This window comes from Girardinichthys multiradiatus, chromosome 7 (assembly GCF_021462225.1).
Source record: "Girardinichthys multiradiatus isolate DD_20200921_A chromosome 7, DD_fGirMul_XY1, whole genome shotgun sequence".
NCBI lineage: Eukaryota > Metazoa > Chordata > Actinopteri > Cyprinodontiformes > Goodeidae > Girardinichthys > Girardinichthys multiradiatus.
The window spans coordinates 26,788,467-26,806,357 of NC_061800.1; the positions used below are offsets into that span (position 1 = coordinate 26,788,467).

At 39.0% G+C, this 17,891-nt stretch overlaps 1 protein-coding gene across 1 annotated transcript; it reads right to left on the reverse strand.

Annotated features, from left to right (window-relative positions):
• Nucleotides 1-5,791: 5,791 nt before the first annotated feature.
• chn1 (chimerin 1) lies at nucleotides 5,792-17,588 on the reverse strand. Its single transcript, XM_047369675.1, has 7 exons — nucleotides 16,944-17,588; nucleotides 15,201-15,285; nucleotides 11,847-12,020; nucleotides 10,630-10,707; nucleotides 9,814-9,951; nucleotides 6,718-6,823; nucleotides 5,792-6,552 (listed from the first exon to the last, which is right to left on the reverse strand). The coding sequence occupies exons 1-7, from the start codon at nucleotides 17,193-17,195 to the stop codon at nucleotides 6,381-6,383; spliced, it is 1,005 nt and encodes a 334-aa protein (XP_047225631.1). The 5' UTR covers nucleotides 17,196-17,588; the 3' UTR covers nucleotides 5,792-6,380.
• Nucleotides 17,589-17,891: the final 303 nt, after the last annotated feature.

The window sequence follows — 17,891 nt, forward strand, 5'->3', positions numbered from 1 at the left end:
TTAATGCAAAGAGACATCAGTGCCCGAGGACCAGAGGGAGAGTACATGTTGTTCTGAAGCAGTAGCGTGTCAGAGGCAGCATATGGTTTGGCTGCTGGTGATGATGGGGGTCTCCAACACAGAGAACGGATTTAGCATAAAATTTGAGCTGTCACACAGTGCAGGTTTACATAAAAAATATTTATACTGTTTATGATGCAAACTAAAATTGGAGCCGCTTATTGTTGTAAAGGTTAGGATTTGCAGGTTTAATGAAGCTGACTGACATGAAAAAATTAGGTTTGAGGAATAAAAGGAGACATGGCTTGGATTAAATATAGCCTGCCTGCATGCTTGTTGGGGAGAACCAGATCTGGACACCAAATGTCAGAAGATGGGACTCTGGTCCTTTTGATGGCTTTGTAGTCTTCTCCCCTTCCGTCCAGGTTTACGTTGTTCCACTAACAGACTTGAGGTGAATTTTGTTGTATGTTGGCACCATGTTAACAAACCAAACAAAATGTTTGGAAGAAATTAGTTTAAATCTCAATACATTTAGAAAGCTGATTTCTGGTTACAATTCAGCCTCTGGAGACACAGTACTGAGCCAAAGTTTTAGGCTGGTGTGGAAGAAATATCTAAAGGAAGAATACATTAAAAAATAAACAGTCATATTAAATACATTTGAATATAATTGAAAACCATACAAAGACTGCAAAGACTTTTTCATCACACATTATCTATCCTGTACCAGCAATGCAGAGAGATGGAGATTTCAAATGGACTGGGTTTTGTTCAATTGTTTTGAGGACAGCCCAAGAAATGGGCAACATTGATGATCGAACAAGCAAATAGATGAAAAACACATAAAGCCTATTTTTCCTTGAAGCTCAGAATTTTCAAAAATCAGTGGAACAGATTCACCGATCAGCTGTCTGGAAGTAGTGCAGTCAGAAAGACATGGAAACAAAGGCAATTAACTCAACTATGCATGAAAACATAAAACTAGAATGTAGAAAAATGACAGCTGGTCCTCCGGACTGATGGGATGTTGAAATCCTCGGGGTGTAACTGAGAGCTGTTTGTTCACCGTGGGTTTGGAAAGCAGTGCATCACTGAGTGTCTGCAGGCAACAGTGACGCATGGAGGAGGTTCCTTGCAAGTCTGAGAGTTCATTTCTTTAAACTGAGTTAGAAATTTGGACAAAATTAATGTTTTTTCTCAACATGTTTTCCTGAAAAATACAGAAGTTTCCTCAAATCAAATAATATGAAAATGAAAAAAAATCTGGATGTGACAGTGCTGCTGTCCCAGAGCCCAGATCTGAGCATCATTGGGTGTGTCTTGGATGGTATGAAGAGATAGATGTATCTGAGGAGGCCCACATTTGCAGAATATCAGACATTAGCCCTCCAAAATTTGTAGAAACAACCTACAAACTGGAGTTTTTCACAAACTATGTGCAAGTGTTTCTAGAAGGCAAAGCGAGGTCTCATCAAATACTGATTTATAATTAGATTTATCTTTTATTTTTGCATGGTAATGTATGCAATGTATGATTAATAGGCATTGAGGACAGGCGTAGTTGAAAACAAACATGGTTGCGTTCATGTTTTTATTAATTATCTAACGAGCTAGACTTGTGCGGCTGCAGGAGGATTTATATTTACTTCAGCAAAGATTCATGTAGGCCAGATTCTGTCTTTTACAATAATACAGATAGGTTCCAACTAGGAAATTAGTCAAAGATTGACTAGAATCTCTAATTGCAGATGAAGAAAATCTACATATATAATTATAATAAAACAATTTAATAGATTTAGTTTTCCGGCAGCTTTGTGTCTCTAAGAGACCAGGTGCTTTGCTTACATATCTCTTCTCTGGTTTGCTCCACCCTGCTCCGTCAGACCCGTGATGGGTCAAGCAACCCAATTTCCTCACATCCCCGATCTGTTCAATCAGCCAACCACTCAACCACAAGCTCCATTCATCTCACTTAGTGACAAATGACCATTTTGGCAACATTTGAATTAGAAAGACTTGGCTTAACCCTCTCCCCTCCTCCTTTCCATCCAACCACTCAAGTCACCTGAATTTAAAGCATTTACGCACCAGTTATTCAGCCCGCCTCACGTCTCAATTTTTATTGTGTTCAGATGTTTGACGTGTTTGCTTCTCTGATTATGGCTTCCTATCCAACCCTTCGAGGACTGTACCTCATCTGTTTACATCTTCTCTGTTTACATCTATTTACATCTTCTGATTAAATGTTCAGTAAATCTGAATAGAAGCATCAATCTGCAGGGGGTTGATGAAAACTAGACACATTAGACTTTTAGGCCTGGATGGAGATTAAGAGGATTAGAGAGCTTTTATAGGAGAGATTATAATGTTCTTGAAACAATGTAAATAACACAGTGTTCTAACATAAATAAAGATACATCATATTATTCTTTAAAGGGCAAACATGATTTTTTAGAGTAACGTGTCCAACTCCATTCCTTGACGGGACAAGCGCCTTGCAGGTTTTAGACGTGTCCCTGCTTTAGTACAGCTCATTCAAATGGCTAAATTACCTCATCAACATGCCGCCTTGCTTTGCAGGGTCTTAGTAAACCATTCATTTAATTCAGGTGTGTGGAATCAGGGCAAAATCTAAAACATGCAGGACCCTCAGCTTCTGGAGACTGACTACTGGCAACACTGAGATAGAACAGAAAACCTAGAAATCCCAAATGTACAAAAGATAAATCAAATACAGTTGGGCTTGAGAATGTTTTTCAAAGTAAGACTGAAATGCACACCTGAATCACATAAGCAGGTCACTGGCAGGTCTATGTAGAACTGTTGGACTTGAGAAACCATCTCTCTCCAAACATCTCTGTTACATTTTTACCCACAATAACTGACGGTAGCATTTAACTTCTCTTCCGACCACCATGTGTAAAAAACATAGAGAAGACTTTCAGCTGCTTGAATTCACTTTTGCTCTTTTTCACAAGCGCTACAGGCCTCCATAATAAAAGGCATTTTGCTGGCAGAGTTGTTGGGGGGAAAGGAATTTCAGACACCTGTTTGTAACAGAGAAACAATGCTGGTCAGAATCAGAACTGACATAAGATCTACCTGAATATTGCAGCCATTTGTCACATTGTTAAATAACAGGACACTCTACAGAGTGCTTTAAAATCCCAAGGTAGGGTGCCTGTTAGTTAAGTCTCCAAAAACTGCTTTAAGATCATATTTCTTGTGACTCTTTCTGCCTCACTAAACAAATTACCATATAAATCTTCACTGTCTGAACCTGCATTCAAGCTTTGTATTTTGTGGCCATTGTGTTTTACATCAATGTCCGAGTTCAGTATACTATTGATCCCATTCTGCAACTTTTCGCTGAATAACTAGCTGCCTTATGCTTACTTTCTTTCACGCTGTTTTTACTTTACATTTCTCAACTTTGGACTAGAAAATAAATACAAACAGAATTGCAATTAAAAAAGTAAAACTGATGATACATGCCCTGTATGTAAAAAATGTTACCTTTTTTCAGATATTTCTGCCATTTTTATAACACAACCCAACATAATGTACATTTCTGTTGTGCTTTATTTTCATGAAGAAAATTAACCTGACTGCATTGGTGTACGTAGGGTAAAAATAAACTTCATAACAGAATAAGAATCATATCTTATATTTTCCCTCTGGTAAAATGATTGTTCTATATTTTACAACTTTTATATGTTTTCAGGTCAGCATTTTGCAGGGAGGAAATTTTAACACTAAGTTCAGAGCGAAAGGTCAGTTTTCTCATGGATCACAGCCTTTTAAATTTACTCTCATTGCTATGTTGCCTTGAATAATGCACATCTAATGCACAGCACAATAAAGAGACACCACTCTTGCATGGCATCATCTGCCTGGGAGAAAAGGTCCCTGGTAGCTGTATTAGTATGATTTGCCTCATTGTACAGTCAGTGTAGATCATAGATGAAGGTAGGATATATTTAAAATAGAAAGGGCAGGCTAAACGGTTGGATAAAAATCCAATTTTGCCACACAATTACTAGAGACACGTCTGGGCTTGGCTTTGTTAACTCAATGTGATGTGGTCACAACACCCTTGTAGCTTGACTGCTGCACAAACGATAGATAGATATGAGATAGATAGATAGATAGATAGATAGATAGATAGATAGATAGATAGATAGATAGATAGATAGATAGATAGATAGATAGATAGATAGATAGATAGATAGATAGATAGATAGATAGATAGATAGATAGATAGATAGATAGATAGATAGATAGATAGATAGATAGATAGATAGATAGATAGATAGATAGATAGATAGATAGATAGATAGATAGATAGATAGATAGATAGATAGATAGATAGATAGATAGATAGATAGATAGATAGATAGATAGATAGATAGATAGATAGATAGATAGATAGATAGATAGATAGATAGATAGATAGATAGAGCTATTACCAATAGCTAAACTCAACTTGAGTGCATTGTTTTATAATTAGGATGAAATTGGGATGTACTGACTTTAAATCTTCTTGTAATGGACTCAATTGACTACATATTTCTGTATATGAACTGAATCTCTTTGTTGTAAAGTGACCTAAGACGACATTTGTTTTGACATTTGTGAATTGGCACCAAATAAACTGAATTAAATTGAACTGATTAAATGTTAGGGTGTCAAAATTTATTGCTCACCAGAAACAGGCTGTTTTATTTAATTACATTTTTGCAAGAGGTTTTTAATGTGTCTTCTTCTGTTTAAATGTCTTGTCAAATTACACATTTTGTGAACTTTTCAGTGTTGTTAAAATTGATATTAAATATCCATATGTTCAAATGTATAAGAAACATAACTGTATATACCAGTTTTGTCTTCTGAACCTCAGCAGTATGAATAGAAATTTGTATAATGGGGCCAAGATGATGAGCATGACTGGTTCTTGTAAATTGTTTGAAAAGAAATTAATTAATTCTGTGTGACATTGTTTACATATATATCCAGTAATTAAAAACCCTTCAGGAGCCCATGGGTGTAGCTCTAGGTAACAAGGGTCAGGTTTAATCACACAGAGGATCTATGCGACTGAAGAGTTGCTTGAGGGTGTCTTTGGGAAAGTAATTTTATTAATGGGGATTTTTAGCGGCACTTTTTAAAAAAAGACTTGAAACTTATATTTTTATTGTGTTATTATATTATACTACAAACCACTGGTAGTTTCCCGGCTGAATAATTTAATGATGTATAAGGTCCTTAGCAGAGTTTGATTCTCTGTAAAGGGGCCAAAGCTTTATTCATTTGTTGGTTAGTTTGTAGTTACATTGTGCCTAAATTGCAACCCCAGCAGTAGACATAATTCAACTAGCACCATCATTCAGTGACTATAAAATATTAACAATTTATTTTGCATAACTGCATTAATCACATTAGGCAGTTCTTTAAAATCCTAAATAAATTTCTGTTTTGTATTTAAAGGAACTGAAAAAAAAAATTAATAATAATAAACAAATTCAGAAACCTGTAAATTAGGCTAATTCTTAACTTAACTGCAGATTTGAAATGTTAAGATCTATGTGGCAATTTAGTTTGCTTATGCTTTGGACAGGTTCTGTCCAGACATGAAGAGCATTTTGTGAGACGTTAATACCATCACAAGATTGAAGAATGCACATAGTTTATGAAGCATTCATCAACATGTCTGTTCCACAATTACGTAGAAATGGTTCTTTAATTACCAGTATGATGTTGATTCTTTATTAAGGCAACAATTCAGGAAAAATTCGTCAAAGTAGGGTTTTAATAAATTAAATTGATCATGCACAGGTTGTATAGAAAAACATTACAGTACAAAATTAATTTCACAAATAATGCTGTTTCATAGCACAATACAAATGCAACAGTGTTTACATACGGAAAGTAGATTCAACTAAAAACTGTGGATCACCTACAAACAATCAAGGAGGTAAAAAAATACAGCATCATAAAAAAATCACCTAAGAAAATTTAGTAGCTTGTTTATATATCCAGATGTACAAAGTTTCACAGAAATAACTGCAGAGCAGGCAGAAAGAAAGGAATGTGGACGATACTTACTAACTACAGGACAGACTAAAATAAAATCACAATCATAACACGTGATAAGTTACAACAAATCAAAAGAGACCTTGCACCATGCATGCTGGCCTTCTAAAAAAGCCCCGACAAAAATGGGGAGTCAGGAAATAGGTGTAAGGTGCATCATCTGCACCCAGAACAGATGTTAGTCCAGATGCAAGCATTTAAAAAAGTGTCCATCATTATAATACAAAACAATCTTTACACAAAAAAAAACAGTTGGAAAATGTTCTCACAAAAGACCTGATCAGAGCTTAAAAGAGCAGGTCTTCTTTTTTAATGAGCACCTCCACCACCTGCCTCTGGTGGCGGATGTCGTTCAGGGCCGCCATGGCATCCTGGTTGGGCGCACGCATGAGGGTGGGCCCAAAGACAATGCCGAGGTTCTCTGCGCTCATCAAGTTGAATTTCTCATTCTGTGTGACCCTGGAATATTTATTACAGTTACACATACATACAACTCCATGCCAGTGGGAGAGGAATGGGAATAACTGATGTTTTGTTTTTAAAGTAGGGAACTTCCATTCTCTCATTTCATCTTAAATTTCATTCAGTCCATTAACCGTTACAGGGTTTGTTTGCATTACTCACCTTTTTAAATGGGCCATGAGGTACTTGAGAGTTTCCTTGTGTGATGGTGGCAGCAGAGCGAGAGCCTCCCGGAAAGTTTCCAGCTTCTTCTCCGGATCTGTGAGCTCTGCCAAACAAAGAGGATGACGTGATCAGCATGAAAAGATTTCTGAAAGGGACACAGGGGCACAGGCTTGGGGGCCCGAGGGGTAATATATATATATATATATATATATATATATATGTACATATGTGTGTGTGTGTGTGTGAGTGTATATATATATATAGTCCCATGTTAGTAAACAATTGTTTTACAAAATTCCACAATCTATGAAATTAATGTAACTGAAGCAGTCTTTCTTCATTAGCCATTGATTAGGAACTTTTAATCATTCATCCAGGGGAATAAATATGATGCAACACAGAAACCTATTAGTGCTTCATAGGAATGCTCCCCGAAGTCAGAATTCCCACTGGAAAAGTCAGAGCTCTCTGAGCAACTGACAGTTCAGTAACCGGTATTGCTGCACGCTCATAAAATGTAGTGAAAGCTGCCAGTATAAACTGTACACCAAGCATAATTAGCCATTAACAATATACACTGCTCAAAAAAATAAAGGGAACACTCAAATAACACATCCTAGATCTAAATGAATGAAATATTCTCATTTAATACTTTGTTCTGTACAAAGTTGAATGTGCTGACAACAAAATCACACAAAAATCATCAATTGAAATCAAATTTATTAACCAATGGAGGCCTGGATTTGGAGTCACACACAAAATTAAAGTGGAAAAACACAATACAGGCTGATCCAACTTTGATGTAATGTCCTTAAAACAAGTCAAAATGAGGCTCAGTATTGTGTGTGGCCTCCACGTGTCTGTATGACCTCCCTACAACACCTGGAGATGCTCCTGATGAGACGGTGGATGGTCTCCTGAGGGATCTCCTCCCAGACCTGGACTAAAGCATCCACCAACTCCTGGACAGTCTGTGGTGCAACGTGACGTTGGTGGATGGAGCGAGACATGATGTCCCAGATGTGCTCAGTCGGATTCAGGTCTGGGGAACGGGCGGGCCAGTCCATAGCTTCAATGTCTTCTTGCAGGAACTGCTGACACACTCCAGCCACATGAGGTCTAGCATTGTCCTGCATTAGGAGGAACCCAGGGCCAACCGCACCAGCATATGGTCTCACAAGGGGTCTGAGGATCTCATCTTGGTACCTAATGGCAGTCAGGCTACCTCTGGCGAGCACGTGGAGAGCCGTGCGGCCCTCCAAAGAAATGCCACCCCACACCATTACTGACCCACTGCCAAACCAGTCATGCTGAAGGATGTTGCAGGCAGCAGATCGCTCTCCACAATGTCTCCAGACTCTGTCACGTCTGTCACATGTGCTCAGTGGGAACCTGCTTTCATCTGTGAAGAGCACAGGGCACCAGTGGCGAATTTGCCAATCCTGGTGTTCTCTGGCAAATGCCAAGCGTCCTGCACGGTGTTGGGCTGTGAGCACAACCCCCATTTGTGGACGTCGGGCCCTCATACCATCCTCATGGAGTCAGTTTCTAACCGTTTGTGCAGACACATGCACATTTGTGGCCTGCTGGAGGTCATTTTGCAGGGCTCTGGCAGTGCTCCTCCTGTTCCTCCTTGCACAAAGGCGGAGGTAGCGGTCCTGCTGCTGGGTTGTTGCCTACGGCCTCCTCCATGTCTCCTGGTGTACTGGCCTGTCTCCTGGTAGCGCCTCCAGGCTCTGGACACTACGCTGACAGACACAGCAAACCTTCTTGCCACAGCTCACATTGATGTGCCATCCTGGATGAGCTGCACTACCTGAGCCACTTGTGTGGGTTGTAGAGTCCGTCTCATGCTACCACGAGTGTGAAAGCACCACCAACATTCAAAAGTGACCAAAACATCAGCCAGAAAGCATAGGTACTGAGAAGTGGTCTGCGGTCCCCACCTGCAGAACCTCTCCTTTATTGAGTGTCTTGCTAATCGCCAAAGATTTTTCCCTGTTGTCTTTTCCATTTGAACAACAGCTGTGAAATTGATTGTCAATCAGCGCTGCTTCCTAAGTGGACAGTTTAATTTCACAGAAGTGTGATTTACTTGAAGTTATATTGTGTTGTTTAAGTGTTCCCTTTATTTTTTTGAGCAGTGTACATCAAGTGCGGACATTAAGGGAAGTCTATCCAACCGGCAAATATCCTATCAATGTGTGGGTGACCGCATGACACTGGAACTACAGCAACCTACTAAATGCTATATCCACACAGTCCTTGCAATGTTGCACACAATGATTGAAGACAGCTGCGATTTGATGTACTGTGCAGCTTTAGTAAGGGGGTTAAAATATCTCCACGTTGCTGAAAACTTTCCAGTGTGTGATTATATTACTGCAATAAAAAAATAATTCATTTTAATGCATTTTTCATGCATTTTTAAAAACGTACAAGTAACAGTTTGAGATGAAAATATAAGAAGGATCCAATAAACAACAAAGGTTGTAACAAACATGTTAAACTGAAATAAACTCAGACTACTTTTTACATTTTGTACTTTTAAATTAGTATAAGTATAAACTAAAAGGATAACAAAATAGGTGAAAATAACATTGTTTGCCATGAATACATACAAACAAAGTAAGATACAACAGCTCACCGAGGCATCCTGCATTTTAAATCATTTATCAATTTAGAAGTGGCCGGACATCACTCTCTAACCTCAAAGGAAGCAGTGAGGAATATAAGTACTTCCTGTTGTGCACTAAAAGCCATTTGTATCAAAGAGGAGCAATGGGCGATGTGGTTTTTAGATTTCTGGTTTAAAGCAAGGCAAGATAGGTTTATTTGTACAATACCATTAAGTAAAATGCATCATGTGCACCAACACTGGAACAGATGTAGTTAAAGTATGTACATTAAGGGAAAGTGCAAAAATTTATTAGCAAGGCAATCCAACATTATAGCATTATTTAAAGAGAAGCTTCATCTTTCCTATGTCTAGAGGTAGTGTTGCTCATCTAAAGATCTTATGCACAATGAATGTGAAAGGAAAAGAAAAGCTTTCTAGATGAATAATGTTTGTGTGCTTTAATAGTGACATACTTGTGGCCTCGATGAACCTGGGGTAAGCATCATAGGAGATTACAGGAACAGGCAAATCCCTGAGGTACAGCTTCAGCGCACTGGTGATGATGTTGATGTCTTCATAGGCGTTCACTGAGATGTCTGTCTTCTCGCCATCTGCAGACATGTGGGATAGGATAAGGGAGACGAGAGTGAGAAAATGAGAGTGCTCGCACTGAAAACGGCTCACATCAGCTCTTCTTCTTCACAGGGTGAACTGAAGAGGAAAGAAACGGTGTTGAGGTGGTGGAAAAAATTCAATTTCAGCTCGCTCTGTTATTTTTTTTCTCCAAAGTATCAGAAATCATCCCTTTGGCCTGTTTAATTCTGACTTTGGCTCATTTATGCATGCTTTCCAGAGGAGAGCGTGGCCTACTTGTGCTGGCAGACTGAACATCACAGCGCTGTGAGCTGGAATGACACTCTGTCATGGATGATATCCTGCAAGCGGATCCGGCTCAGGGTTCAGACCGCTGCTGCGGGGTTTTTCTCACAGTTAAAATTCATACGGCACTCGGTCACGACAGGTTTATTCTCACTAAGTTGACTACTGAATCCCAACACGGCCACGTTTAAGACAGTGTCACCCCTCTGAGGAATCTCCCTGTCTGTCCACACAATGAAATGCTGCATGAGAGGGAGATGTCAAAATTGGCATTCCCAGATGCACACCAATCCTGTCAATTTTCCATTAATCTGAAGAGATCTGGCTCCTTTGTGGACATATGCAAACAGGCAGAGTCTTCAAGTGTCATATTTGACTTGATAACAATTTATAAAACAAAGAAGACAGACCTTTATCAAACCCCATCTTGACTTCTTCTACTGAATCACTGAATCCAGATATCCTGTAGAGGCCCTCGGACATCAGTCCTTAAAGAAAAAACATGAAAAACTCAAACTTTCAAATATCAACAAGCAGTCAGGAGAGATGTAGAGAGTTTCAACCTGCATTTAGCAATGTCTAATTTAAGAAATAATCTGAAATATTCAGAAGAAATTAAGGACAAAATACCCTCAGTGTCATGCAATAAAAGAAACATGGGTCCGTGGAAACAGTTTTTTGCATCACAGAGCAAAATAATAAAAACATAAATCAAACTTAGCTACAGACAGACATTAGAGGGGAGACAATGAGAGATCCCTGAATGATTTAACTGAAATGTAATCAGCTAAGGCAGCAGGAAACAGAGCAGTGTTTTCCTCATTACACATTTACAATTACCAGCAATCTCATCACTCCTCAGCCTCCGCTCACGAACAAAAACATTAAATTAGCTGATAATTGAATCAGACTTTAAGCACTACAACCCAAAGGGTACATGTTGCAGATGAACTGAAAGAAAGCTGTTTTACAACAAAATATAACACAAGAAAGAAGAAGCCTTAAAGCAACTCAAATGCTATTAGCTGTTAAGAAATGAGCTAAAAACTTCTTAAAACAGAAGGTTAGTAAAGGTGTGAACATCTACACAAGTATAATAATTAATTGAAATAAGTCAAATACAAAAATGTAATTTTTTTGTCTTAAAAGTCTTAGAAGTAAGGTTTTGTTTTAAATCACACTGCAGAGTTCGTAAGAACGGGACCTAAACTTTCACCTTTAATTACTATAACTTTTATTACCAAACACATTTTTTACCCATTTATAGTGCCTTGCAAAAGTATTCATACCTCTTGAACTTTTCCACATTTTATTCATGTTACAACAGCAAACGTCTGTGGATTTTGTTGTGACTTTATGAAATACAAAAAAGTATGGCTCACCCTTGAAGCAGAAGGAAATATGTGATTTGTAACATTTAAAAATTGTGATGGGCATTTGTAGCCCCATTTACTCTGATACCCCTGAATAAAAGCCAGTGCAACCTTCAGAGTACCCTCTGGGTGTAATTTAATCCAAGTATAAATAAACCTAATATTAGCAACTATCTGTTGGGAAATTCACAAATGTAGCCTTAATAACAGAGAAACACATAAAAGTTTGTGGATGTAACGTGACAAAAACTAACCTCTGGATTCAATTTCTCGTATGCACATGTCCACCACCATGGGTCGGGCTGTGTTATAGGCCTTCACCAGGGTCGTGAGGTCGCAGCTGTAGACCTTACGGATGTGTCTCAGGTCGGGCTTGCAGTCGTCGGGCACCAGAGCCGAGCACTCTTTGTGAACATTCATACCACAGTCTGTAAAAAGAGGAGTCGGATCATTAATAAACAGTTGCTCTGATGCGAGGTTCTTGTTTGCTTGAATGCATTTGGCAACAAATATGATACAAAGCTCACTGGACAATTTGTTAGTTTTTTTTCATATTAGCTGCTTAAATGTCACAGCACCTCTGGAGAATTTGTTTCATCTCCTCACAGCATTCGAGTAACCTTGAGTACCAAATAGATCCAAATGCCCTTCCAGATGGCCTTAAATGAATTCAAATAAATTAATTACGGAAAGATGAACTAAAAGACAAGACTGGAAGATGCAGTTCAATGTTTTAGTCGATGTCCAAAAATATCTACAACACATAACACGCACTCCGACTAGTGTTTTAGAAGCATATCAGGAAAAGCAGAACATATTGTGTCTTTCTCTGTCACAGCGTACGAGGCCTTGAGGCGCAGCTTCTTTTATTGTGTCGAGAACAGAGCATCAGCAGACAGAGAGAGAGATCCTGCAGCTTTGCTCTTTAACAGGGACACATGTAGGGAGTTAGAGGCACAGTGAAAATGCTGGTGCCCAGAGGAAGGACAGTCAGCGCAGGGCTCTATTGTTTTCCAAATCTAAGCTTGCACACATTGTGAGTGGAAGCGTGCTGCGGGCTACAGAAGACCTACTTTCCCAGACTTAAATGGGCCATCTCTTTAGCTCTTTAGATCTTATATGATCTTGTTTCCCTGAGTTCTGGGAGGGTTTTTGTTTCACAAATGCAATCAGACACCAAAAGATATTAAAACTATACATTTAAAAACCAGAAGAGAAATATAATATTTTCTTCATTATACAGGAAAAGAAAGCAAGGAAAGCTTTGGAAGCTGTTAGCATTTGAGAATATTTAGATTAATATGGGTCCCTGGAGAAATTTGCTTTGCACCGCCTGCATCTGTATGCATTGATGCAGAAATGTAATTAACCTAAGAGATGATTCTCTTAAAGACATGAACAATGTCATTGGTGTCAAGCCTGCTGAGCCATCCCTGTCCATGTAAGGATGGTAATGGTTCTAGGTCCCAGGTGGAGGAGGTTGATCCCATGGGAGTCCAGACTCTAACTCTTGCTATTCTCACATTTGAGAAAGGGTTGGTAATTCATACCATCACCCAATCTAGAAAATGTACTGGACATCTTACTGACTGGAGATTCTTTTGGTAGGTTTCGTTTTTATATATATTATTTCAAGTGTTTGGGTTAAATAGGGCTTGACCCAGCTCTGATTGAAATAGGCAGAATTTTAATGTGTGTGTGGAAATAAAGAGCTTTTCTCCACACAGTCCCAACTCTGCACCTCATTAAAGAGATATGCCAGCTTTGTTTTCCTTCACAGGCATGATGGTATGAGGGGTGGGTTGGTGGGTGTGTGGGGGAGTTCACTCTGATGAGGAAATGTGCCACAACAAGCACAAGAAGAGCCTTGCTCTTTGGCACTGGGCCAAAAACAATTCACACATACAAAAAAGGAATAGGGGGTGGAAGAACTGTGAGGGCTTTTTTTTGGTATGTAAATGTAAGAATCATGGGAGACTTTGCTGCCCTAGATTCAGCAGGCTGGGGTTGAGTCTGAAGGAATGATGTGAATGCATGTAAGCCGCTGATAAAGATTGACTTCCTCCATATGTGGCTTTATGTGGCTTGTTGTCAGCTCTCAACATTACGGTGTTAATAATTAATATCAGAGCTCTAGCAGAGTTACGTGACACACTTTGTTGCATCAATAAAACATCAAAGACATACATCAGACTCGGTTATAGTGCTGAGATAGAAATCTCACCTGGAGATTTTGACAAGTAAGAGATCAAACGCACTCAAAGAATTTTACTCACAACAGAAGGACGGAGCAAATTCAGAAAGACAGAAAATGACTCCACAAAGTGGATGAGTAAAGAAAATGTGCTCAGAATTTTGTGGCCGATATCTATATTTTTTCTTTTAAAGCTTCAACCTGCTGTTATGGAGTGCAGCTTTCAGGAAAAGCTGTTAAGAGATTTTTTCTAGCTTTCTAGCCATGAACAATTATTAATTTTTTATATTTGGAGCAGAGGAGACATCACACTACATGTGGTAGTACTGTGATTTTTAAGCAATGACAAAATGATGAAATAGTTGAAACTTTGAACTGTTATTAGCAATTATTATGTTTAATAATTATTATTAATATTAATATTTATTTAAACAGAGATCTCCATGTGTATTCCCAAAAGGTTGCAGACTTTTACATCAACTAGAATTTTTAATTGGCTACCAGCATTTCCAAATAAAAGATTTTCTTTCACAGACAGAGACTGAAACTTAATATGACAAAACAGGATAGCTTTGCTGTATCCTGCTCAGCCTTTCTGTTATCAGATGTCTTGCTCTCTTTCTGTCCCTAAATGTCTCGACATTGCAAAGAAAACACATATTCCTTTGAAATAGCTTTGTTACAGCTCTGTAATTTTGCTGAGTTAATTTTAAAAACATAACAACTTCCACCCCAAAGATGGTTGTCAGCATGACCTATTAGTGCTTAGTATGGTGTGTTCACTGATTGGAAAAAGATGGAAATTTTGAGTTTCCAACTGGTTGGTCACGGGCCTGTGCCTCTCAAGTGAATGTTCTTTAAATGTACTCAGCTTGGGAAGTTTAATCAATCAACAGAGAATTAAAAGTGCTGTAAAACAAATCAACCCCAATAGACTTATTATGTATCTTCAGTCCCAAAAAGAGGCAATTTTTTATCCAATAAATAATCTGAGTAGTTAACTCAGAAAGCTTTTGTTTGTGTGATAACACTCAGAAGATCATAAGTCCAGAGACGAAGCAGATTAGAAAATAGGGAAATGTATATCTCAGAAGGTCATTGTTCCACATGACTGACCACCATAATACTTAGTGCAGACAAAAGTAGGTCAAAAATAAGGTTTTACATCCCATTGGATATCTCTTACATCACAGCTAGAGAGTCCTCATTTCACTCTGTTGTACAGTCAATAATCCTGAAACTGGTGTTGAGAGTTTTGGATTAAAATTCAATAATCCAGCTCCAGATGTACTGTAAACCAAGTAACCCACATAAAGTAATACTCATTTTGAACAACATCAGTTTAACAAAGAAATTCAATAAAGAGATGAAGCAGTTTATATAATGTTGCTGTAACGGGATGAATGAAACATACCTGCACATTTGACCCCCTGAGCCATGAGTCCCCACATAAATCTGGCACAGTGCTCGCACCACTGAGGTCCCCGGAAGCTGTGGACCTGCAGCAAGAAGGACAGGGATGGAAATTAGAAATACGAAAAGAAAAGTGCAGTCTTTTAGCCCAACTTATTCACATGGAAATTATTTCAACTCTTTCCCCTCATGCTTAGCCCCCAACCAGGGGTGGTTTTTGATATGGGCAATATGGCCCACCACCCAGGGCGCCATTCTGTGAGGGGTGATACAATAATTTAGGAAAAGAAAATCTATTGGGGCCCACATCAATTATATGAAAATATGACCATTCAAATGGCTAGTTAATGATGCAGAATTTCTAGATTTAAGGGCTATTTTAATGTTTTTTTTTTTTAAGGAATCTGGACTGCATTTGATAATCTCAGGTTAAAAGAAAAAAAACCTGAACTGGAGATTTTAACACAATTTTAGATTCATAAAATTTTTTTGCAGAACAAAAACAGAGCATTGGTGATCCTTACTTTAAAAAACATAATTAAAATATCTTTGCTACCCAGTATTTCCCATTGCAACAACCATTATAATGGACATTTTGGAAACGGGTTCAGCCTTAAAGAAGAATGAGAGTTATATGATTGTGTACAACTGATGGGGGAGCTTGAATCTTTGTGAGATGTCCACACAGTGACGGTATAAGTTGCAGGGAGTCTTTTCAGCGGAAACAGTAGAGCAAAGGTTGCTCCCACACTGCATTGGGTAACAACAGCCCAGCCAATCAGAGAGGCCCCTGAACCAAACAAGAACAAACCAGTGCTCTGCCAGTTTTTCCGCAGCAAGTAAATAAACGACAGAGGGAAATGTGTTTTTGTATTTATAAGGGGCTATAAGAAAAATAATTAAATCTTATATAGACAAAATATTTTAACACACTCATCTGATGCAAAGCACTTTGTGTTGCCCTCGAGGTGTATGAAAAGCACTCTATAAATAGAGATCAACTGATAAATTAGAGACACATTGTACCAGATTTAACTACTGACTAATGTGTAAACACATATTCCCCCTCTATAAATCGCAAATAAAAATCATAATCACCAAACCTGAATCAAGTTAAAAACTTAAATCAATTATTATTTTGAATAAAATGTTTGGTGTCATTAACCCAATATACTTCATTATCTGAGGTAGTTTTGGTTCTTTAACATGAAATCTAAAGGATCTTACTTCGTTTACAATGGGAAGATATAGTTTCTTTTAAACTGTAAATCCATAATATTATGAATTTAACTAATTGTCAGGTTGAAATAAAAAAAGCTCAGTTTTGTGGCACAGTTTCATGTTTTCTCGATTATGACAGCACACTACCATCAATACTGTGTATTATCACACACTTGCAATGATCAGCAAACTAAAAGGGCAAAGCAGCAGGAAGAGACCAGCACTTAGTCATATTTCTGCTGGTGTTCTCTGTCCCATTAAAACCAAACCAAACTGGAGCCTAAGAGGGATGCTCTCCTCCATCGTTTCACTCTCATCCAGCTTCATAATCTTCCCATCTGGTGCTCTAACTGTCAGCAGCGCTCCACAGCCCGACCACCAGATTTTCTGTTGATAAAACCTCTCCGGACAGACCAAAACAGCTCTGTTTTTCAGCCCCCACCCCCCCCTTCTCCCACAGAGAAGCAGCCCTTCAGCCACACACGATGACATTAAGCCACAGTTTTGCAGAGGCATACCTTACCTTAAAGTTGTGGACTTTGTCAGACCTGGGCGTCCGATCGACCTCCTTCAGCGTGGCTCTGCGAACCAGTGATGTGAGCTGCGAGTAGGCTAACAGTTTGAGTGGTTGCCAAAAAGTGGCTGAAGGTTTCTGTGGCCCCATCCTCATTCCCAGAGCCGCTGCCAGAATGTCCTCCTGATTTGCCTCTTGCTTGGCCTTTTGTACCAGATGCTTTTCTTTCTTTTGAACATCAAAGGACTCTCGAGATGGCATTCTGAAGCTTCAGTCCCCAGACAGGACAAAAAGATGGTCAAGTGGAAAAAAGTCCCAAAAAATGAGGATAGTCTCCTTGTTTTTTTAAAGCAAGTAACTGTCAAACAATATGACTTGCATTTTCCCAGTTAAATAAGCACATCTCTGACATAAAGGTGCTTTTAGTGTATAATGAAAAAGTGTGCAAAAAATACCTTTAAATAAGAAACAAATTGTCGTCTTTGTATCTTCACACGGCAGTAACAGCAGATCAAGTGCAGCCTCTATGATTGGAGTGCCAGGTTTTATACAAAAGGGGTGCAGCCTTGGATGCTCATGTGCTTCCCTAGAAGCGTAAATGCAGATGAGATGAGTGGCTGAGCTAATCCTCTCCTCCCTGCGCAGAGCTGATACTCTCCCCTGGAACAGAGACAGCACACTGTTGTGTGTGGATGCTGACAGGGGCGGGCTGAAAAGTGGAGAGGGGGAGGAGGATGGAGGTGGACCCTCTAGTAGTGGCAGCAGATTAAATGGATCACACCAGCCAATCACGGTGCGGATACACCAGCTTTGTAGTAGCCTCTATCCCGCCTCCCCCCACCACATGAACCATTCAAGCAGGATGACATGAAATGAGAGTGGGATGATAATGAGCAATGAATGAGTCATGCATCCAGAGTGGGCTCCAGCCTGGAGAACTTGCGACAGCATGTGGGC